Here is a 24,286-nt window from a genome sequence, read left to right as displayed (position 1 = left end):
TTCTGCTGAAAACAACATTGCTTCCCTCACTGATGAATTAACTATAGACCAGAAAAATAAATAAATAAAAACATTTCCCACATGAGCCATCAATCTTCGTCACACACACATTTTGGATTCATGTATCTAAAGTTAAACTGAAGCCATTCTCTTGCCAGTGCTATATCTTGCTTTACAACAGATTTGTTAGTAGTCATGAGTGTAACTTTGTCCTCCCTAAAACTGTCAAAACATCGATTTGTCAAATTACAAGGAACAAATGTTCTTTGAAGTGTTTTCATGCCACACATAAGAATTCTTTCAATGCACTGTAAGTAAGTGTCCTAAGTCCATTGCTGTATAAAGTCCTATCTCTTGAAGTTGATTATTCTAGTGTTATTCTGAGGAAGCTGGACCAGAACTTCATGGTATGGAGGGAGTCCTAGGAAATGATAATGCAGTGAATGAAATTCCTGTGTCAGAGAGTCTTCTGAGTGAGGGACTCAGAAGAAGTACATCTCTTTTTCCACAGCCATCCGCATTGCCAGTGCCCTCCTTAAAGAGGCTGTGGGCTTGAACCTCTCCAGTGTCTTCCAGAAATCTGAGATGGCTGTGTCACCTCTTTCCTCTTTGTTAGCAGTCAGAATGAGGGGAGAAGGTGGGGCAGGGACGGATGGACTGTGCAAACAGGCTCACCAGGATGACTCACCTTCTGGAGGTGGCAATGTTTCTCTTGGCAGCCAAGGGCTCCTCATTGTTTTAGACTTTCGATTGTCTTAGACAAACGTCTGAATGCCAGATGTTAGATAGCATGGCTTCTAATTAATCTCTCTCTGTTCCCTGTATCTTAAACCTTCACACCTAAATACTCAAAGCCACCATTTATGTACACGAAGTTGGTTTAAGTGCTTATGGCTCAATCAGTAACTAGAGGGCTATTTCCACCCTCTTGGTGAAAAGTCTCTAATTTGATACAGATCCCTATAATTTATTGTAGTGTAAAACTGCTCACTGGTCTTGGGGGAAAAACTTGACTTTTCTGAAAAATGGCAGAAAAAGCTATATTTTCTGTCATCAGAAAAGCTGATGTGCACAATCAAGTTGAAGAGTGATTTGGAATTTGTGACCATCATTGAGGATACTGATAACCTGCTATTTACCCACCTCTAGATTTGTGTTACCTCTTACTTGTCAGAAAAAATACTTAAAAATCTGTCATCTAAGAACTTCTTTGACCTCAGAATGATTTCTGATAAAATGAGATGTGAAATGGAGAGAGTTGTCCAGAAGGAATAAAATCTCGTGAAATATTTGATGTTTTCAGGCATCTGTGTTTATTCTCTCCAGCACTGACAACAGGATTAAACTGAATATTCAACAGGCTTGTAGTTTTATATGATGACTGTTTAATTTTATTATATTTTCCTGTGTATGTGCCATACAATTTAGTGCCATACAAACACTTTTCTACTGAATGGACCTGTTATCTTGTGGTCAGTTTTTAAAGTGGCCTTAAATAATGTTTCTCTTGACAATCCATTTTCAAAATCATAGGTATGAAAGAATTCATTTTCAATGCCTCTCAAAAGCCCAGTGCACATGTAGAAAGGTTCCAGGGCTGCGTTCCCCAAAAGACATTAATTATCAGCCCCCTCAAAACACAGCAAAATCATCAAATATTGGAATGCTGAGATAACGTAGAGATTTAGAAATATCTGTGTCTATGTAAAATAGTAGTGAAAATCAGTGCTAAGAAGTCCTGATGTCACTTTTAATGCAAAGGAAAAGGCACTCCCTCCCCTAATTTCTGCTTATCAACCTAGCTGAGCTAAATGAGTAACACTTTTTTTTTACAAGTTTTTTTTAAAGTGGAGTTTTGGAATGTATCGAAAGTAGTTTCACCCTCCCAGAGACTTTCTGGAAGGAAGTTGCTTGGCCAAGGTGGCAGAGTTGGCACATATGCAAACAGCTTTTGTTGCACAGACACAGGGAGGATGGTGCTGCTTTGGCAGCAGTGCTGGCAATTTGATCTATGCTGTTTTCTAGCACAAGATCACGGAGTGAGTTCGTAGTGTATAGACAGAGCAAGGCAAAGTGCAAACGTACCATTTACCAAAGCTATTCAATTAAGGAAAAGTCCCTACAAAGAAAATGGTTTTATAGCATGTCATGAAAAAATACTTGCCTTTTACTTTAAAAAGAAAAAAGACTGTTTAAGGGGGATGATTGTAGAGTATGTACCACTTCTAACAGATTTGCTGTGCAGAAGTACATAAGTGTGAGTGATGTAGAGGTACTTGTTTATTATAGAGCACATTTCAATGCAGTAATCATAAATATTGCTAAGGTTGTGCTCTGTTGAAATATGACCTACATACTCTTGATTGTTTGTGTTACGTGATTTGTCTGACACCCATTACATTCTGGGTAATGGCAGCCATTTGTTGCTGTGCACAGCAGGCTCTTTTGACAAAAGAAAATAGGCAGCAATAAAAAAGCTATAGTCTGAATTACATTCTGCACAGCGCTGCACTGCTGAGAGTTTGTGCAAGTGTGTTAACAATGCTCTGAACTGCCTCTTGTCAGCCTTCAGCCTGTAATGGCCATCTGTCCTTCCATAAATCTGTCAAAACCTGCTAAGTTCAAGAGAGAGTACAGAATATACCTTGTACTGTCAATGCCTAAATGTACACATTGGGGAGAAATCAGTGCGTGTGAAATAATCCAGTGGTTACAGAATATTGTAATGCCACTGATGTGGGATCGTGGCCCTTGGTGGGGATTACCAGGGATTAGGGTGAAGATGAACAAGTGTGCAGCCAGCTGGTTTTCTCAGAATTCTCCATTTGGAGATGGGTCTGGGGGCACTCTGGAGGTGCACTTGGAGTGGTGACGTGTGATCAAAACTTCGCTCCCTCCTGCATCCCCCAGTGTAGGTTTGGTCAAAAGTTAAATGACCATTTGCCATCTTTAATCTGTTTCTACTTGCCTGTGCACTTCCTGCTTCTGCTGAAATCCAGGAAAAAAGCCAGAATGCCATGAGGAAGCCCTTTCTTAGGCTGTCCCAGCCCTGTTCTGCCAGCAAGGGAAGTGCCAGTAAATTTAGCTCAGGCTGTACTTTCGTGAGGGTTTTTTTGGTACTTCCCCCCCACTTTTCTAAAGATTATTGGGCTCTTTGTCAGGTTTCTGGAAATGTTGACTATATGTTTTACTTGCTTATTTCCAGGGCAAAGTTTGAAGAAGTGGAATTTGAAATAAGATTTTATTTTGAATATTGGATTATCTCTGAGGTTTCTTTGCCTGAAATTCTTAAATATACATGTTCATTGTGGAGTGTTTGTGTTTTTGTTTAATTCTTTCTTTAAAATTACATCCAAAAACCCAGTAACTAACCTCAGAATTTCTTATAAACTGTATAACTTCACAAGTAAAAGTGTCATTTTAAATTTTGTTTCTAGAAAGTTGTTTACTGAAGTATTTGTTCAATCTGAGCCTGAAGCTTTAACTTTGAAATTATTACTGCAGATTTTTGAATAGGACTGTTCTCTTAATTTTAGCAAAAATTCACTTGGTAGTCAAAAATATTTGTCAGTGAAGAGGTGCATAAGGTAAGAAATAGTTAGGGCTGTCTCAAGTGAATTTTTGGGAAGAAGAAAAAGAAATTTGAGGACTTAGAGGAAATAATTTAACAGTGATGACTGCACAAAATTTTTTAGTTTTAAATTTGGGAGAACTAATATTTTAGGTGCCATAAACTTTGCCTCAGTTTCCTTGAATTTTGTGGCATTAGGCAGAGTCTTTGCATAGCTATGGGTAGCTCATAACCATTTTTTCCAAACAGAAAATCAAGTGTGTCTCTCACATTAAGTATTCATGCCTTGGTACTTCTATTTTCTTATTTTCTGAAAGAAATTCATTGCAGATAATGCAGTGGGACTCCCAATCTCCATTTATGCTCCTTAGAGAGCACTGTGCATTGATGGACACTTTTCCTTCTTTACAGCAAAGCACTATAAAACATGTTCCATTTGCATTGATCTGCCGAGCATGTTTAAAAATACAAACCAGAGCTCTATAACCATGTTTGAAACACACATTTCCTGTAACTCTGTCTGTCCTCTGTTTTCATTCTTGCTAAAGAACTAATGGAAAGCTCATTGCTTGGGCTAAAAGTATTCTTGGACAGCATGGGCATCTGGATCGCTTAGGGATGGTCTGGATTACCTTGGAGAACTCCCTAATCTCTATTTTGTTACATTTTAAGCCTACGTTACTAAATTATATTAGTGTCAATTGGACAGAAGCAAATTTTTGAAACCGAACATACTAAGTACCTTCCTGAGGAGAAATTATTTCCTGAACAGTGTCTGCTTTTTGCTGTTACTCTGCCCTGATGTCTGGGATTATCCTTCAGTAAAGTCTGAAGAAATTCTATTATTTCTGTAGAAAATATTGAAAGTTATATTCTACCCTTATACAAATAATGCAAGATGCTGCTTCAGTTCCCAAGCATTACTAGAATGTGCTGTAGTTCTTCCTGCAATTTTGTCTCATCACAGTGGTACAATCTATTACAGTTACATAAATAATCCTGTTAGTTAGCAGAATATTTAGTCATTGAATACTAATGTAATACTAGCCTAATAACTAATACTAAGACTTACCTGTTTCATTTTGACTCCCTACTGCATGATTCTCACTGTGATTTAGTTCTAAATGCGAAGGTTCAGTATACTTGTGGTTGTATTATTGTGCATTTGTGTTTCAGTTGCAGAACCACATTTCAGGCAAAATGTATTAATTACGCACAACAAGTGTGTTAGACATACATTCTCAATGGTTAATGAACTCTGGATGCAAAGAGTCATTGCCACTGAGTTAGAATGGCTCTATTTCATTGCATTTAAGTTCTGCATCCTTTGGTACCCCTCATTTATTTCTCTTGGCCGTGCTTTTATCCAGGTTCTTCTTTGCTAGGTTCTTTATGTTTTTGATGGTGACAGTCTTTTGACTTTTCATTTTTACATCAAAATCTGTTTTGTATTTAACAAAAAGTCTTTGGAATTTTATCTCTTGATCTTTTCTATCAAAACCTACAGAGAGAGGGGCAGATGTCGTAGAGGAAGGGGAGGGACAGAAATTATGCTGGAGATTGATGGCGATGCATTAGTATTGTTGCTATTGTTGTTACCAGACCTTTGGTAGTTTTATTCTCAGTATTGGCAGTGTTGAAGTGACATAAAATGGGTCTTGCTTTGTATCTATTTTAAGAACCATATGAGCCACCTTTATAAACGTTGTATGTGTGCTTAAAAGCATTCTGTACCTCCTTTTACTCCCTGTAGGCCTAACTCCACCTACGACCCCTCCTCATAAAGCCAACCAAGATAATCCTTTTAGGACTTCACCTAAACTGAAGTCATCATGCAAGACTGTTGTACCACCTTCAAAAAAGCCCCGCTGTAGTGAGTCTTCCGGTTCTCCAGGAAATAACCCAACCAAGAAGGGTCCAGACCAGTCTGAGCTGTACACACAGTTTAACAAGACTACCGTACTGTCCAGTGGACATGAGGAGAGAAAGACAAAACGGCCCAGTTTGCGGCTGTTTGGTGACCATGATTACTGTCAATCTGTGAATTCAAAATCGGAAATACACATTAAAATATCCCAGGAACTTCAGGACTCCAGACAACCAGAATTTAAGGATTCTTCACCTGGGTGGCAGTGTCAGATTTGTTCTTCTTTAGAACAAGACCAGTATTTCAAGAAAGAGACTTTACAGACAAATAAGCAGGGATCCCATGGTAATAACAGAAAACAGCTCCAAGACCAGGAAATTCGGGCTGAACTGAACAAGCATTTTGGTCACCCCAGCCAAGCTGTTTTTGATGAAGAAGCAGATAAGAGCAGAGAACTAAGGGACAGTGATTACAGTAATGAACAATTCTCCAAACTACCTATGTTTATAAATTCAGGACTAGCAATGGATGGTCTGTTTGATGACAGTGAAGATGAAAGTGATAAACTATGCTACCCTTGGGATGGGACACAAGCCTATTCATTATTTGATGTATCACCTTCTTGCTCTTCTTTTAACTCTCCATGCAGAGATTCAGTGTCTCCACCCAAATCCTTATTTTCTCAAAGATCCCAAAGGACACGCTCTAGATCAAGGTCCTTTCCTCAACGCAGGTCTTGTTCCCGTTCTCCATATTCCCGATCGAGATCAAGGTCGCCCTGTAGTAGATCCTCTTCAAGGTAGGTACCGCAAATTCGTGTATGATCATTGTAGCTAATAAGACAAACAGGAAAAACAATAAGAAACTTATGGGAAAGAAAGAAAAAAAAAGCAAGAAGTAACTTAATCCAGTGCAACTCATTCTATTGCTCCTGAGCTCATTAACTCTGAAGGTTACAGGTTTGCTACAGAAACACTTGTTTCCAATATCCTTTGAATTTGCCAGTTTTACACCTTCTGAGCAGAGGCAGTCAGGTCAGAGGCAGAGCAATTGGTGAGAGATGTACACAACTAACCTTCCCCATTATCTGTGAGCTGCCAGGTGCCAATCTTGCTACAGCCTCTATCAGATGGACTTGACAATGGCTGACTGTCTGCTCTGTGTTACCCTCAATAAGGAAAATTACTGAAGGGCCAGGAGAGGAGAAATCACTTGAGGCCCCTTAGTTGACTAGGAGATTGCAAACTGTCACTGGAAAATCCCACTGGTAGCTTAGAAGAAATTGTAAGTTCAGGGAAGAGGTAGAAATTGGTGTCAGTAGACTCGAATGGAATGACAGAGGTTGATGTGTTTCTTCCTGCAGATCTTGTTGCTATTGTGAGTCCAGCCACTGTAGACACCGAGCACACAGAAGTTCTCCCTTAGGTGGAAGATCGCGGTCCAGATCGCCGTGCAGTCGCAGACCCAGGTAGTGCCTTTGCCCTGCATTTGGCGTGCTTTGCAGCTGTTCCTCAGGGGAGAACTGTAGAATCATAGAGTCATTAAGGCTGGAAAAGACCTCTGAGTTCCTTGAGTCCAGCCTTTGGCTAAACACCACCACATCACCTAAACCATAGCATGACCACTCATGTCTTGATCACTTCCAGGGATGGTGACTCCACCACTTCCCTGGGCAGCCCATTCCAATCCCTAACAACCCTCACAGCAAAGAAATTCTTCCTGGTGTCCAACCTGAACTTCCTCTGGTGGAGTTTGAGGCCATTTCCTCTTGTCCTTTTTCTAACTGCTTGGGATAGTAAAGCATTCCAGAAATTGTATTTCTAATTATGCATTCACAAATACAGGTGCTTGATTTGATGACTAAGTTGTGTTTCCTAGATATGACAGCTATGAGGAATATCAGCATGAAAGGCTGAAGAGGGAAGAATACCGCAAAGAGTATGAAAAACGGGAATCTGAAAGGGCCAAGCAAAGGGAGAGACAGAGGCAGAAAGCAATTGTAAGCACTGTAAAGATAACTTTCATATTGAAATAGATCTCTGTTTCTTTTCATGGATTCTAATGCTACAATTCAGACTTTATTTATTTTTTATAAAAATACAAAAATTTGCTTACATGTATTTCTTAATATTTTTCATTTTAAGCAAATATGTATTTTCATAATAATTTCTGCTTTGGTGTCACACTACTAATTTTTTCAGGTTCTATAAATTGCAACTCTCCAAGTTTTTCACCCTAAACAGATCAGAGAACTTACTAGACAAAGGGGTCATCCCAGACAGGACACTAATAGAAGAGAACTAATCTATTTCTTACACAGATAAATGAGTGAACCTGCCTTTTATTTTAGACATACACAAAATAAGGAGTCAGGTGATGTACCAGTTGCTGAACTCTCATAGTGGCTGTAATTGTCAATACAGAGGGTGCAGACAACAGAACTCAAAACTGGGATCCAAAGACTTGGCTTGAATTATAACTTTTTCAATGTCTGTGATTTGGTTAATTTTTTTAAGTTATTTTTAGCAAAATAGTCTGAAGACAAGATGCAGTTTGAAAATGCCACTTAGCACTGGCCCTCTCGTAATGAATATGTATTATTTAATTATTTTATCAGTGTTCCCTATGAAACAGCTAAAATACCTGAAGCAAAGAAAATAACCCATGTGGGGATAAGCAACTGTCTTGGCTGCTGTAGCAGTAGGACAGAAGGAAGAATGGCTGTTAAATGGATGGGTGGCTTTTTACCCTTTTGAGTTCCCCAGTGGCAACTGCATTTTGATAAATTAAACGGGGAACTGCTGTAAATCTCTTGCTGTAAAAGTTGCTAAGCCCATTTGGTGTCTCACCTTCGCATTTTGATTTTCTGTGTCCTGCTCTTTCCATTGGGTTGTACCTACACAGCTCTTCTGGCAGTGCTCTGGCTCTTGCATGACCTGGTACAGACCAGGATACTTCATCTGTGTTCCCAGGTTTTCCATTAGTCCTCTGTCCAGAGGTCACCAAAATTAATAGGTCTTTTTCACAGTGACATTAGTGGACTTTGCAGCAAAAGGTGATTTGTCACACATTTGGCAGCATTTCTCCTAATGCACCTACAGAACCAGGAGTGTGTAGGGATTGACAGAGACTGGCATAGTCTACAGCAATGAGAAGTTCTGTGAGTGAACAGACAACTTTATGGCCTGCTTTTTTTCTCTGCTGCTTTTGTTCTTTGTGAGCTTCAGCAAATCATTTCAGTTTTCTCCATTTCAGGTGTCCTATCTGCAAAGTGTGGGTGATGAGTGTATTTTGTAAAGCACAAGATTTAGAGCTGTAACATGCTCTGCTGTGAAATGCAGTGATGGCAGTGGAATAATTTTGTTTGGCTTCAGACAGGGCCATATTTAAGTCAATTGTTGCAGTTAGTTTTAAAATATCTGGCTTCCATCTGCTTAGAGATGAACACTACCTTCCAGCAATCGTAACTTGCACTTGCTGTTCTCTCTTAGACCTGCCACAAATTAGAGATTCAAGTAGACTTCTGTCATGGGTGTATCTTGCTACTTCTCAATTACTGTACCTTACCCATATAAATAAACATGAATCCTGCTGAGGAGGTAGAAAATTTGATTTAGTTTAAAACAAACAAATATTTGGCAAGTAGCTAATCAAGAGAAAAGGAAAAAGGAAAGAAAAGAAACTCAAAAAGCTCCAGATATGCTGTATCATGCTGCATTAAAAATTCTAGACAATTCAAAACCAAGATTGAATTTATTTTATTTCTAAAGTGATCGTTTTGATTATAATTAACTTAATTAATTGAATTATTTATTAATAGGCATAAATAAATCAAAACTAAAAATAAATATCAATAAAGAGAACATGGCAAAAAATCTAAAATCCAGTCATCTGTGTGAGTTCTGTAGGAATTGTAGATTAAGTCCTATTAACTCCTTTATCCAAAGTCTACCAGCACTTACACTTTTAAAAGTCTGTATTGAATTGTGCCATTTTATAACCTGTGAAAACAGGTAAGGATTAGGAGACAGCAGAGAAAGGGGATCTCTGATCTCATTAATTCAGTGACAAAATCTGTATCTATAATTTCTAGCATTCTCTGCTCTTTTTCTTATGCCTTTTAGTTTATGGGTCTCTTGTGGTACTCTTTTCAGTCTTGAGGGACTCAACTCTTTTATTGTTCAGCCACAAGAATGTCCTCTCTTTCTTTCCTTGAGCTCTTTCTACAGTCCCATAAATTTAAATTTCTTTGCTCTCTGTATTGGGGAATTTTTTATTTTCTTTCTAGCCCATTCTCGTGCTGCCGGATCTGATTTATGGCCACATACTTGCAGATGCTGTTAGAAGAGTGGCCCAAAGATTGGGCACTACTAATGCCTCAGTTATTACACAGGGCAGGTGACTTTCTTCATGACAAGCACTGCTCTGAGATCTCAAGAGTTAGTTGTAGAAAGGATGCGCAGTAAAAAAGGAGCAGAAGTTGTGACAGAGCCAAAAGTCATTCGGTATTGTGGGAGTAGTATCTAGAATTAGTCTCTGGGACAATAGGCATGGGAAACCTTGGAAAAAGAAATGAGAAAAAAATAATATTTTAACATCTTTATCTGTGAAAACCATGTTTAAAGCAATGCCCTCTTATTGTGCAGGCAGCTTGTATTTTGGCAGATGTGAAGACATATTGACAGAATACAGAGGAGAGTTAGAAGCACAGGCTTAGGTTTTGGAAGCCTGTGCTCCTGCTGGATGGCACAAGCATGTTTGAACACTGCCCCTTCAATCTCACACACAGCACCTTGATTGTAGAATATTCAGAGCTAGAGGTCTGGAATAGTATTTTCCTGTATAGATTCCTGAATTCCCATCCAGACTTATAACTGTGTACAGGTGGTTTGACTTCAAAACGTGCTGGATATTCTTCTCATCTTTTTCTTCTTTCCCCCTCTCCAGTTACTAGAGATTCAGTGCCTTTTTTGTGGATTGAGTTCTTAATTTTTAGCAGGCATGCCTGAAAAATATGGACTGAGTCTACAAAGTACTTAGAGAGTTTAAAAAAATATTTTTGTCAGTCATTCATTCGTTCACTTATTTATACTTTTGATTGTGATTCCTTTCCTAACTGACCAGATGTTAGCACAGTTTAGTTTGATCTTTTCTTGTTTTATTTCACTGGGTCATGGGGATTTTTTTAGAATGGATCCTCACTGAACATAAGAATGGTCTGCCACCAAGACCTGCTTAAGCTTAACCATGTCAGCCAGATCATAGTGGAGACACATGAACTATGACTTGAGGAGCATTGCAGGACAGCAGAATCTGCTTAGTGCTTTGTGGAAACTGGGATCCAACCCCCAACCAAGGCAGACCACAGTGATTTGCTAAGAGGCTTGAAGACCCCTTTTTTCCTCTGATACACTCCAGGAAATTTCTGAGTTGTGTGGGCTTTTACTCCAGCAGTTCATTAGACCATGTGGCAAATACGTTTCAAAGCATGGCACTAGAAATAGCACATTCCAGTTCTGGAGTCACTAGTTGGTGATTCCTTATTGATATGGTGCACCAGGGCTGGAGGTTAAGCTGTCTGTTGAGCAGCTTGGTGTTGTGGCTCTTTGCTACTGTGCCACTCTGGCCATGATACTGACTTACAGCACATCCTTCACGCAGCTCATTTACTGTGTGCTCTGGCTACTGCCAGGAGGTATAGCAAAATCAGGTTATACTCAAGTAGAAAATTACAATTAACATTACCAATTTTCATTCCTAAATGCTGGCAGCCTTTATGAGAAAAGTATCGAGAGTACCAGTCCCAGGGAGCTTACAGACATAAAAAGATAAATGTGCTGTGAGGCCACTGTATCAGAAAGAAATACATGGTTTCAAAGAAAATAAATTGCTCTAAAACAGGAAGCCAGGAGAAAGGTGGTTTCATAAATGAGTGCTTGCCTTCTCGAAAGTCTAAAACCAGAGTTAGCCTGTAATGGAATGCTTTTCCACTTATGAAAGATTCAATGTATGTTGTATGTTTAGTTTGGATTTTTTTGTTGTTGCTCATCTTGATGGCCTAGATCCCAGATACTCTAATTTTACTGTATATGTTTCTACCTAAATATTGAGTTTTACTGGTCCATCATTATTTTTCTAGCAGTCACCATGTGGAATTTCTCTGAACTGTTCTGAACAAGATAATAATCTTGTTTGGGTTTTTTTCCCCAGTTTTTGTGATTTTTACTTTTGCCATTCATACTTACTCACAGGCCATACTAATTTTTCTTTTCTCAGTCAAAAGAATTTTATCTTATTATTGTTACATCAGAAGCTTAAGCTTTAATGGCTTATCTCCACCCATAGCATTTCTGGTTTTGCAACTCTGTCCAACCAATCCCATTATGTTTTCAAAATGGTATTTGGCCTTCAGCTCTAAGGATAAAAGTCTTCATGGCTTAAAGTCTCTACTGGCAGAGAGGTCATTTGGCATGGGAGGCAACACAGACATGGAGTGTGTACCCAGCCAGACACCTGTGCTGGAGTGAGCAGCAGAGCCTTTACAAGCCCATAACAGAACCCAGCTTTCAAATGCTCCTGGATTTCTTCTCTCAGCTTCACATAAAGCATTACCTGGCTCTTGGAGAACTAGGTATGCCCCACAGACATGCAGGCAAAAAATGGTAGGAAAAATGGGAACAGCATCACCACAGGCAGGCAAAGATAACAACTGTTGGGGGAAGAAGCAAAAAAACCCAGGGGAAAACTAATTCATCTAATGGTCTGTGTTTAGTGATATTAATTATGAAATAAAGGCTTAGGAATAAGGAAGCAGAAAGAAAATAAAGTTTGGAGGAATCCTTTGCAAGACAAAAAGATCCTTAGCATCAGTGAATATTTAGAGGATGAGCAGTCCCTTTATTGACCCTTAGATGTGTAACGTGTATCCCAGTCTTGTTTTCTCATATTTTGTTATTCTAATGCTTCAGGATTTTCATTTGAGACTTAAAATACTGCTTGTCAGTCCAAGATTTCCCGCCACATCTTTCTATTCAAATGTTTTTGCTGCCATGAAGAATGACCAAGATTGTGAAAGAAGACAGAGATGTTAGGCCTGAGGGAGTTGGCTGGACTTATTCTCTTTTTTCTAACCTGGCAGATCAAGGAGCCACACTTAATGCTTATGATACAAAATAAATCATGTGCACTTTTGGGAGGGAAATATGAACAAGTAGCTCCTGGTGTTTCCTGCAGGTCCCCTCTGCCCATATGATATTGAAAGCAAAAGCTTCTCTCTGCCCTTCTCTAGGTTTTCAAGTCATCAATCATATCCTCTAACAACTGCAGTAAACATTTTACTTATATGCCTATATAGACTTACACATGCAATTTATTATTTAAAAAAGGTCCTTAACATTTAGGGATGTGTTGCAATCTTGTTAGGCTTCTATAGCTCTTAATATTAATGGGAATAAAAGGGAGGCATCTCTATGAATATTAATGTTCATAGTTGCTTTAAATAATCCAGGGTTAACCAAGGCAAAGACAATTCTGTGTGAATCCTGTATTCTTGGGTATCTTATTCCATCATGGCATTCTGCTTAAAAAAATACTTGAACCCATCTCCTCATATGTGCACACTGGAGGACATATGGTGCATTTCAGCTTTAAATTTAAATTTCCTTGATTTTGCAGGTTTAACTTATTCCCTTAACAGTACTTTAACAAGCTTTTTTTTTTAATTGTTCAGTTTTGGTTTATTACAGTTGTCTTAAAGGGATATTAGAGATATAAAGGTTATTAGAGGGATAGAAGAAGGAAAAATTGCAGAGGCATGCAGATAGACTTATGGAAGAGTGTGCAATAGATATTTCCATCACACTGTAATATAACAATCTCCATGTCAGTGAGTGAAACATTATGTTTTTTTCAGTTGAGATGTATTATCTCAGCTAAAGTATATTAGGCAGTCTGCTGTGTTATGTTCTGCTCCATCTGGTCAGTCATTTAGGTTCAATAGCAAGTATCAATGGAATTGTTTCTTATCAAGTGTTTCAGTGCGGTTAAATCCTTGATTTGGTAAAACAGTCTGAAAAAGTAATTACTCTGCATATGCAGATTTTCCTGGTTTTGAAGTTTATGGCACCCAACCATAGTGAAAGTAAGCAGAATTAGAATGTGGAAATGGAAGAAATGCAGATTTCTGTAGCTTGCACTCTGCAGTCCCTGGTTCACAGAAGCCCTGCCCAAACTTCTCTGTCAGGAAGGTCAGAGCTGTGGACTGGGACACAGTGGAGACAGAGATAAAAAGCAGCAGCTGTCTGGAAAGTACCCTTGTGCCCTAAATGTATGGCTGCCCATGAGCACAAGTGCTTCTTTTAGCCTTGCCAGCTTGTCCAAACTGCACTGCTGTGGCAGAGAACAAGGGCAGCTTTTGGACCCTGTGTTTTGGAAGGTGTAGCATTTAAAATGGATGTGTCTGTCCCAGCATGGTTACAGAGGACTATGAAGGCACTCACCTTGGTTCCCTACATCATCAAAAGAGGCAGTAGTTTCAAGTGTCTAAATTAGATCCTTACCAGGTCCCCCTGATTAAGGAGAGCTGATACATATTTTGGTAAAGCAACCAAGGACTCCACTGGGCTGACCAGGGACCTATAAGGGACACAGGTAATTCTTTGCGCCATTCCTTAGTGGGTAGGGCTTTTGGGTAGGAATGTTTGATTCTTGAATCTCTGTTTTCTGCAGTTTTATACTTTCATTTCTCAGGAGCTTCGATTAACTGGATCTTAGCCCCTGAGATTTGTGAGGCCAGGAAAAGTCAGTGGAAATAGTTTACTGAATGTGCTAGTAAGAGTTTCTGTTGGGAGACAGATATTTTAGTATTGGCTTCCTGCTGCAGGAATTGTTTATTTATTTTGCATTAAATAGTTCCTGAGAGCAAAGTGCTCTCCTGGGAACAGGAAGACAAGATTTCCAGCACCCCAAACTAAGAATTCTGATGGTCTCTTTATCTCAAATGAATACTCAAACAAGTAAAGAAGTGATATCAATATAATTTCTGATTTTACCTGTGTTTTGGTCTGATCTCAATTTTATTGTCCATGGTCCAAGAGTGACTGGTGCTTTAAGCCTCTGTGGGGACTCATGGAAAAGATACATTTCATGCTATATCTGAATTGTAACACTATAAACTACCTGTCTCTTCAGGCTAGAATGTTTCTGAGCAGGAATGCAAGTCTATATTTAGGTCCCTAGTGCCTTTTGCGTTGCACAGTTGAGGTGCCATTAGCCTTTAGGCACCTCCAGGTTACGACAGTCATGAATTCTCAGCAGTCAGTGTAGCTCCTTCGGCATTCGGCACCTAAATTCTGCACAAGTCTCAGGTGCCAAAGCTGATGGTTTAAACTGACATTGCTGCGCTGACTGACAGATTTATGCCAGCTGAGAATGTGCTGGTGGTGGATTTATGGGGCTGCTGTGTGGGTGTGTAAGGAATGAGCAGCAGGGCCAGTAGTACCAGGCCAGAGGCAATCGGAGACAGGAAGGCTGAGCACCCAAGCCTTGTATAGCTGGTGCTTCTTTGCCCTGGTTACCTTAAGGTCAGTGTTTTAAAGATCTTTTTCCATTTTGTTTTCTTGCAGCTCGCTAAATGGCTCTGCCCTCAGAAGTGTTTATCCTAAAATTCATGAGGTGGCTCTTAAAGAGTTTTCTAGTCCTTCCCTCATTTGACTGAGCATTTGCACTAAGGAAGGAATGATACCACCACAGCTTGATTGTTATAAAAGTATCTGATGCTTTGTTCCAGGTGCTGAAAGAACATGCAGAAGAGACCCTAGCCTAGGGTCTTCAGTCAGGTGTTTTTTATTCTGAATAAACCAAAAGGCAGTGGTAACTGTGGGATATATTTTACTTCCTGCCATTCCCCCTGAAATGTTTCTTTTAATAAAAGGCATATTTTGGACCCAGTCCTGGTTTCTGCTGGCATAGAGTTAATTTTCTTCTTAGTAGCTACAATAGGTACAGCACAATATTTTGGATTTAGTATTAATGTTGATAAGACATTGATGTTATAATTGTTGTTAAGTAAGTAGTGCTTACTCTGAATGAAGGACTTTCCAGTTTCCCATGCTCTGCCAGGGAGCAGGTGCAGAAGATGCTTGCAGGGAGTGTGGCCAGGACAGCTGACCTGAGGTGGCCAAAGGGATATTCCATACCATGTGGCATCATGCCCAGTATATAAACCAGAGGGAGTTGGCAGGGAGAGGCAGAACACTGCTCGTGGATGGGCTGGGTGTTGGTCAGAAGGTGCTGCACTGGTTTCTTTTGGGTTTTATTCCTCTCTCTCCCCTTTTCATTACAATTACTGTCATTATGGTTATTACTATTATTATGTCTTTCTTTGTTTCATTTATTAAGCTTATCTTATTGCAGATGTTTCACCTTTTTCTGGTTTTTCTCCCCATCCCACCAATGAGCAGGGAATGAGCTAGAGGCTGCGTAGTACTTCGTTTTTGGCAGGGGTGACAATCTTAAAAAGTTTTCCCTCTGTTTAAAAGTATGGATTGTGGTGAAACAGGATTGCAGGATGAATCAGCCATTGAATTTATGAGCTTATAATGTTATGCTTGTAATGGATTTTGTTTTGTCTGTGGTACACTTATGCAATTATTGTGTTACTTTATGCTACTCTGCAAGAAAGATGAGTTTTGCTTGGTATTCTGTACATGGCAAGAGAAAGTGAGTTCCTAGTTTGGAAGAGTTTGCAGTCCTGGAGGGGAACAGGTAGAAAAGGTGAGAGGGAAGAAGGTGCAGTAGGATACAAAGGGAAGCATCTGTCAGTGTACAGAGCAGTAACAGCAATCAGTGAACCCTTCCCACACCACCTGACAAATGTAGGGTCACTTAAATACCTTAGATGCTTTCCAGGAGAGAGCTCTTTCATGTTCGTGCAAGATGCAGTAGGCCTTCCACAAAAGAATGCTTCTATAATTATGCATCCTCTGCACATCTGTGTGTGTCTTTGCATGCATGAATGTAAAGGTTCATCTCCATTTCACATTTGTTAAAAGAACACCTTCCCGGTTGCTCTCTATCAACAGGAAGAACGTCGTGTGATTTATCTGGGTAAAATCAGACCTGACACAACCCGAACTGAACTGAGGGACCGGTTTGAAGTTTTTGGTGAAATTGAGGAGTGCACAGTAAATTTGCAGGATGATGGGTAGGAACTTTTGAGATTACTTCTTGTTTGAGAGCTGCCATATGTAAAAAATTATGGCAGTGAGATTACTGGTATGGGAGTTACCAGTATAAGTTCTGTGACAGATGACATGCTAAGTTCAAAACCTTACTTATTTTCTTTCATCCTTATTTATTAATCTTGCTAGTTGAAATTTCCTGTCCCAGAAATAAGTATTTAGCTGCATGACAGGACAATCATGCTGATAAATGGATGCAGTACCTCTGGCATTTCCACTGCTGGGTCTCCGGCAAGTTCTTGCTTTCAGGAAGGGGTTACACTAATGTGTGTTAACTCTTCTCAGCTTTTGTTCACAACTGTATTTTTCAATGGCAGAGACAGCTATGGTTTCATCACCTACCGCTATACTTGTGACGCCTTCGCTGCTCTTGAGAATGGATACACTTTACGCAGGTCAAATGAGCCTGATTTTGAGCTGTACTTCTGTGGACGCAAGCAGCTTTGCAAGTCTAACTATGCAGACCTAGGTAGGTATTTTGCTCTATGTGAATTGAAATACCTAACAGGAATCTTGTAACTCATGAGAATTTAGGGTTTGCTTCCTTTTTGTTTACTGCTGATACCCTTTAAATGATTGGAGGGGTGTTGAAGAAAGTGGTTTTCACCTGCTGTAAGAAGTTTAAAAGTCTGCTAATCTGAGCTGGCTTCTTTCAAATATTCCAAACTGAATATTCTTTTAAAGCCCATTTCAATTATTATCAAAAATAAGTGCCCAATATTCATTAATACATTTCTAAGTTGAAAAGATAGCACTGCAGAAACCTCCCACATGCTTTATTGTTTATTGCTGTAACTGTTTGATTCCAGTACCTCACTTATGTATATGAGAGAGAAGCAGAGGACAAAGTAGATTCCCCAACCCAAAATCTTCATTATGATTCTTACTTTGCTATGAGTTCTGTTGTAGATGGGCAGTATTTGCCAGGGGCACTCATTAAACACAATTCATAGTTGCTCAAGTTTGAAAGCTAGAAGAGCTTGTGGCCAAATCTGACCCTTACTGTGGCAAAAGCCACTGATCTCAACTGGTGATTCTAAAATTGTGCATAAGCATCTATGTGTATGAAGGTGTCTCCTTGCAGGGCCTTCCAGTTGTGATGTCAGAGGCTCCAGCCTGTGGAAAGCTTAGCAATTCTCTTGAAGTTCCACTGATTTGGGGTTTTATGCATAGCAGTCTCCAGTCCCCAGTATGCTGTGATAACTCCAGTCCCAAGTGTGCATGCTGGCTGTGACAACACACTTGGGTCAGTCTGAGTCTTGCCTGGGCAAAAATCTGTGATTCTGTCCTGTGTCCAAGTCAGAGTGTGGTGCTTCTCCTTGCAAGGATTTCTGGAGAAGTTCAAAGTCTTCCAGCAGGAATACTGATGTTAAGTATATGTGTAAAGAGACTATGCAGACTACCAAAACAGCCTCTGTAATATTACAATATAGGATAAACTCACCTCTTATTTAATTACCTTTTAAAATATAAAGTATTCATTAAATGTTAAACCTTTCCTAATGCCTGTATAAATGGACTAAAGGCTTGGAGAATACTCTTTTCTGAATTACATAGCAAGGCACATTTTTGCTGTTGAATCTGTATTAATCAGATATTGTAGATTTTTTAATGAATAAATGACCACAGTCATTAAAATCTCTCATAACCCTGTAACACAGTGCTAATGAAATCTTGTATGTGCTGCCCTCGGCTTTGTACAATGCAGGAAGTGAATGCAGATGTATTTTTTCTAACCAATTGATGTCTTTTCAAAATAAATTATGAAGATTGTATGCATTGTTCACAACGAATATGCTATAATTCACTTCAGTGGCTAAACAGATAATATAAAGCTAAGAAAAGGCAATTGACTGCTGAAGAGATACAGGATTGATGTAGAAAATACAAAAGGTAGCAAGGCATTTGTTGAAATGTAGGCTGATAAAAACAGTAAAACCAGATTAAAGTCTTGCCTTGATTTGACTTATCTTCAGCAATGGAAGCCAAGGTCATCTCTGTATCTCAGAAAATCTGGGGTTTAAAGTAAGTTGTCTGAAGGGAACCCTCTTGAACATTATTCATCACTGGGAGTATTCCCTGTCAACTCTCTCCATTGTGAGAGGGATTCCCAAAGTATCTGTGAGCAGACTGTTTTCACTTTGTCCTGCTGACAGCTTGAGCTTCTGTACTTCAGACTGCATTCCCTGTATTTCGCAGAGTATCTGATAGAGCAACATAAGGAAATGGCAGGATGAACTTTAAAATTCATGAGCTGGTACCAGGACAGAGAGAATTAATCAGCTTTGGGTTGAGTACAGAAGAAAGAAAACACTTGAAATAGTAGTCAGAAGTTTAACACCTCTCCTCTGTGAGAAGATATTGTCTTAGCAGAACTTGTAATGAACATTTAATGCGCAGTGTGTCTTAGAGTGGTAGATGGGGAGTTCTGATTAATTCAACACAAGAAATGGCAAGAAAAGGGCACTCACATAAAGGAGCTGGGACACAGGAACTGGTGAGAGTCAGTGTTAAGCAGGGTTGACTCCAAAAGGAAATTCATTGCTTGCAGCCGTGTCAATAATTGTACTGGAGTTGTGTGGCCCCAAATGTACAATCCCTCCTCTGTGCTGGGAACAGACTGACGTCCGTGCCTGAGCAGCTGACATGGCTGGAGCAGGTGTCCTAGGCTGCTGGAGCTGGGCTGTTGTTGCTGCTGTGGCTTATCACATGTGATGCAGAAAGCTGAGGAGCCCACCCGAGACTGCTCATGCAGCCTTGCAGAGGCCCTGCCCAGAATTGCTCACACTCTAAACAAGTCAACCCAAAAAGATAAATGGAAGCAAACCCAGAGATTCTGGCAGGCGTAAAGAATTCCACAAGACCCCCAGGCAAGGTGGGCTCTGTCCTCTGTATGCTGCTCACAGACTGCTCTGGCTTTCTTCAGAACTTTTCTTAGGAAAATTAAGTCTTGGACATGTTATGAAACAGCAGTTGCAAGACAAAGGTGGAGTTTTGATTAAGGTATCTGTCAAGATTATCTGGACTACTTTGAGACATATACACGAGTCTTGGTGCTCAAGTCCTTGAGGAAACTGTTCTGAGTTAACCTGCTCTAAATGTATATGCAATTAGTGGTTCTTCCCTACTACTGATGATGGGTACCACTTCGGTTAGGTGCTGCTTCTTACCACGAATGTCCAAAGCTTCTGTGATGGTCATTGCTAAGCTTTTTCATCCCATAAAGTTGTAGTTGTAAGTGGATTGTTTCTTCAGCGTCTTGTTTGTACCGATACACAGAGAAAATAAGTAGTTCTTGCCTCTTACCTAAACTTGCATCTTTTGGGTTTCAGATTCAAACTCAGATGATTTTGATCCTGCTTCTACTAAAAGCAAGTATGACTCCATGGATTTTGATAGTTTACTCAAAGAGGCACAGCGGAGCCTGCGTAGGTAACAAGCATGTCATCCGAGGAAAACAAAGGGATGGCGAATACCTCACGGACATCACGTCCTTCAATAATGGACAACTGCAAAGTCATACTTAGGAATTTCTCCTACTTTACACTCTCTGTTCAAAACCATGGTTTACATGAACACAGCTGCTCGAGGAGTGGAGGGGCAGGGTGCTGCCCAGCAAGCACACGCGTGGCCATGGGTGTCAGCCGCGCTCTGGCGGGGGAGCCGGGCGTCCCTGGCGAGTTCAATGCAAATCACGAGACATGGCAGCAGTTCCACAGAGATATACGTACAACGATGAACTGCAAGATCTGTACATAGTGCATTTTAACAAAAAAAGAACAAAAACAAACAGAGAAAAAAACCCCAGTGTGAGAACTACGGCTGCTGATGTCTGGGGATCAGACACTGCATATTTTTTTTTGTAAAGAAGCTTCTTCTCACGGTGATAATATGACAATCCAGAAGAAACCACAGGTCCCAGAAGCCTGCAATCTGTCTTAGCTTTGTTTTAAGATTGTTCTTTTTTTGGTTGGTTTGTTTTTTGGGTTTTTTTGTGGGTTTTATTTTGCAGAAAAGAAAATTAAAAGGCTCAAGCTTCCCTAACATTTTGAAGTTTCATCTTTTAATTCTGACACCCATGTAAATGTCTACAACATTGATCTTCCACAGCAAAATTTTCAAAGCCTTGTTAATGGTCAAATGTGCAGCTTGTTCAGCGATTTATTCTAATGAGCGGACGTGGTGTTACATTATTAATGAGAGTTGGATATAACTATCTGGGTGTGTGCACAGATAGTTTATTTGCTACATTCTCTAAAGTAGTTGAGTATTTACAAATGTTAAATGGAGTATTTTTATTTATGTACATACTGTATGACGATGTTCTTTTTTGTTACAGCTATGCACTGTAAATGCAGCCTTCTTTTCAAAAACTGCTGAATTTTTCTTAATCAAGAATACTCAAATGTAATTATATGAGGTGAAACAATTATTGTACACTAACATATGTAGAAAGCTGAACTTACGCTTATATATATTTGATTGTAAAAAAAAAGAGAAAAGCGTGTGGGTGAGGGTGTGAGTGTGCATATGTGTGCATGTGTGTCTGAGTGCAAAAATGCATTATACACATTCATCCCTTCTTTGGTGAGCTTATATAAGAATTTTGTCAAGAATTATCCTAGCCCAAAAGATATTAACCACCTTCTGCAGTATTTTTCCACATTTTTCTCATTGCTTGATTTTCCTTTGCAGTTTTATACACTGAATTTGTTAGGGGAATGAAATTTTCTCATCTAAATTTTTCTAGAAAATATCATAATTTTATGTAAAGTCTCTCAAATGGGTAATCATTAAGAAATGTTTTTATTTTATGTATCAACAGTAGTTTTGGAACTAGAGGTCAAAAATCTTTTTAAAATGCTATTTTGTTTTAATTTTTGTGATTTTAGTTTGATAAAAATATGCTGAGGTACTAAGTACAGTATGATTTTTACTGTAATTCTGTGTCTAAACACTGTTCTTGAAGCCAGTAATCTTTTCATTGGCAGAGTTTAATGATGGTATTTATCTATATTTTTTACAGTTATGCATCCTGTATAAATACCAATCCTTCATTCCTTTGTTTACTAAAGAGACATATTTATCAGTTATAATTATCCTATTTATTATAAATTATGAGATGACTAAAAGAATAAAAAGGCCAGTGGAAATTTTATACCTAGGATGCATGATGGTTGTCAGTTTGGAGTAAGCAAGTGCTTTGTTTGGAAATTCCGCTTTTGCAGAAGCAGTGGGTTGGTTTTGGTTTTTTTCCGTTTTTTTTTTACTATGCACTAGCATGGCCTCAAATGTGCCCATGACATTGTTGCTGATGACATTGCTTCTGTTAAATTAAATAGAAATTTCAGGAAAGAAAAAAACCACAAGAGTATAAACTACTGCTATTCTGAGCATCAGAATTTCGTCTGAACTCGGAGTCTCTACTGAATCAGCAAAGTTTGGAATTTGCTTGTGAATGTATAGATTTCTTATTCTATTACTCTTTGGCATTCATGACTCCTCTTAAAGGTATGGCACACCTAACTATTTAATCTACCTTCCCACTCCAAATCTTAGAAAACTGATTCTACCCCCATACCAGTGCAGTTGATTCTGATGGCTGCATTCATTTTATCACCAGCATATTGTGTTCTGAGAGATTCCACTGTCCTGTCGGATGCTTGCTTGATTTTTTGGCTTCTTATTTCTCAGTAGATAGATAGCAATAAAACAAAAAAAAAAAAAAAGAAAAGAACTTTTCTGGAAGTTCTGTGTTACAAATGTAACATCCTTTACTCTGCATAATTCTTGTTGTTGCTCTGTAGGTTAAAAATGCAGGTATTTTAACTTTGTGTGAATGCCAAACTAAAAGTTTACAATTTTCCTTTCTGGATTTTGAGTATCTTCTGTTGTAAAGAAAAATATTAAAAGCAATAAATTATTTTTAAGAAATCAATATTTAGTATATCATATTATGTGTTCAAGGACCAGATGCATTACCTATTTTGCCTTTACATTTCTGTCATTAAATTTTAAAATGTTCTCTTTTGACCTAGATTGCTGACATTAAGAAATTGGTGCGGGGTTTGTGTGGGGGCATTATTTATTTTTCACCAAACACGCATAATGAAGTGAGTCAAATTTTTTTTTTTCACTGGCCTGGCAAACATTTTCATCTTGAAGATGGCTTTCCTCTGTGGATTTACAAATTACATATGAAATTAATAGAGCTAGGATTGCTGAATAAAGCTATTTGGATCTTTCATAGACACTGTGGTAGGAAATCCATCAAAATATAAACTCAGTGTTTACTTTTTTTTTTTTTCTTCCCCTAGAACATTTCAAATTAGCACATGTACCACATTGTCACCAGAGGCAAATTGCAGTATATCTGTGTGTGTTTTTTATAAGAAGACTGTACTGTTGCTTTCATGCTGTGGTAAGTACCACATCCACAATACAGGTAACAGAACTGGTACTTAGGAACTGTGGTCTTTCCTAGAGCTAAATACTGAGGAATTCCTACAGAATGGAAAATTGTCTCAATACTAATCCAAGCAGAGGGAGCCTGAAGTTGATGAAAAATATCTGTGCTAAACTACTCTGAAAAGCAGTTAGGCTGCCATCACCAAGAGCAGCACTGAGAGGAAAGTTTGTGCCTCTGGGATAATAATACTTGGGTCAGTTAAAAAAAAAAAAAAAAACAACAAACACAACCACACCTCCTTCTCATCCCTTTAGATGTAAGCCTACAGTAGGTAATAATCATGTGTCCTTCTTAATGGCTGTAATGAGAACTTCAATCACCATAGTATAAGATCTGATCTATAAATGAACTAGAATAGCCATGTACTATAATGTGATGATTCTAAATTTGTACCTATGTGACAGACATTTTCAATAATGTGATGGAGCTACTGTAAGATTTGTACAGTAGGTGAACATGTAAAGTTGTGGGTTGGACTATGCTGAACAGGGGAAGTGAGATAGTAGTTAAGCCCAAGCTGGGCTGTTTTCCACCTGCCGATTCTACATGTACTTTTGTGGTTTAATTCATTGTATGAAAATTCCTGTGATTTTTTTTTTCTTTTTTTTTAATGTGCAGTACACATCAGCCTCACTGAGAAAATAAAGGGAAACGAATGTTTCAAATCCATTTCTGTTTCTCATTCTTATTACAGGTCCCCCCCCGCCACAATTGGTTGTGTAGTGGGTTTTCTGTTGTTCTTTTTAGTGCACTTCAGATTATTGGCCAGAGCATGCCTGCATTACTGCACTTTGTACAGGGGACAGCATCACCAGTTTTGCTATATCTAATGGTAGAAAGTGGTACCTTTCTGCCATGAGTACCCAAGAGCATTATAGACCTGTGCCATATACCATGTAAGAAAACTTTCAAAACATTCTCAGTGAGTTTAAGAGTTATGGTTTGAGTTAGAAGGAGGTGGGGAATGTAAGGGCTTTTCTATCTGTCCATGCTGGATCCCAGTGCAGGTAGCAGGGACTGAGAAGTGCGAAATGGTTGGCATCTTCCAACCTAAGACGATAAACACCTGTTCTGGAAATAAGCCTGTCATGAGAGTTTTTCACCAGCCGCTGTCTCAGCAGACAGATCAGGAGGACCAG

At 39.1% G+C, this 24,286-nt stretch overlaps 1 protein-coding gene across 5 annotated transcripts in view; it reads left to right on the top strand.

The window, feature by feature from the left end:
* The window catches only part of PPARGC1A (PPARG coactivator 1 alpha), a 368,866-nt gene extending 345,076 nt beyond the window's left edge, over window positions 1–23,790 (top strand). For all 5 annotated transcript variants that reach the window (XM_064711886.1, XM_064711887.1, XM_064711888.1 and 2 more), the window contains 6 exons: window positions 5,325–6,237; window positions 6,802–6,906; window positions 7,317–7,437; window positions 16,520–16,641; window positions 16,996–17,147; window positions 20,011–23,790. In XM_064711886.1, coding sequence (XP_064567956.1) covers window positions 5,325–6,237; window positions 6,802–6,906; window positions 7,317–7,437; window positions 16,520–16,641; window positions 16,996–17,147; window positions 20,011–20,114 — 1,517 coding nt within the window. In that variant the 3' untranslated portion in view covers window positions 20,115–23,790. The remainder of the gene's footprint in view (window positions 1–5,324; window positions 6,238–6,801; window positions 6,907–7,316; window positions 7,438–16,519; window positions 16,642–16,995; window positions 17,148–20,010) is intronic.
* Window positions 23,791–24,286: the final 496 nt, after the last annotated feature.

This window comes from Zonotrichia leucophrys, chromosome 4, assembly GCF_028769735.1.
Source record: "Zonotrichia leucophrys gambelii isolate GWCS_2022_RI chromosome 4, RI_Zleu_2.0, whole genome shotgun sequence".
NCBI classification, from domain to species: domain Eukaryota; kingdom Metazoa; phylum Chordata; class Aves; order Passeriformes; family Passerellidae; genus Zonotrichia; species Zonotrichia leucophrys.
The sequence above is the reverse complement of the archived record's forward strand: the minus strand, read 5'-3'. Positions and strand labels throughout refer to the sequence as shown.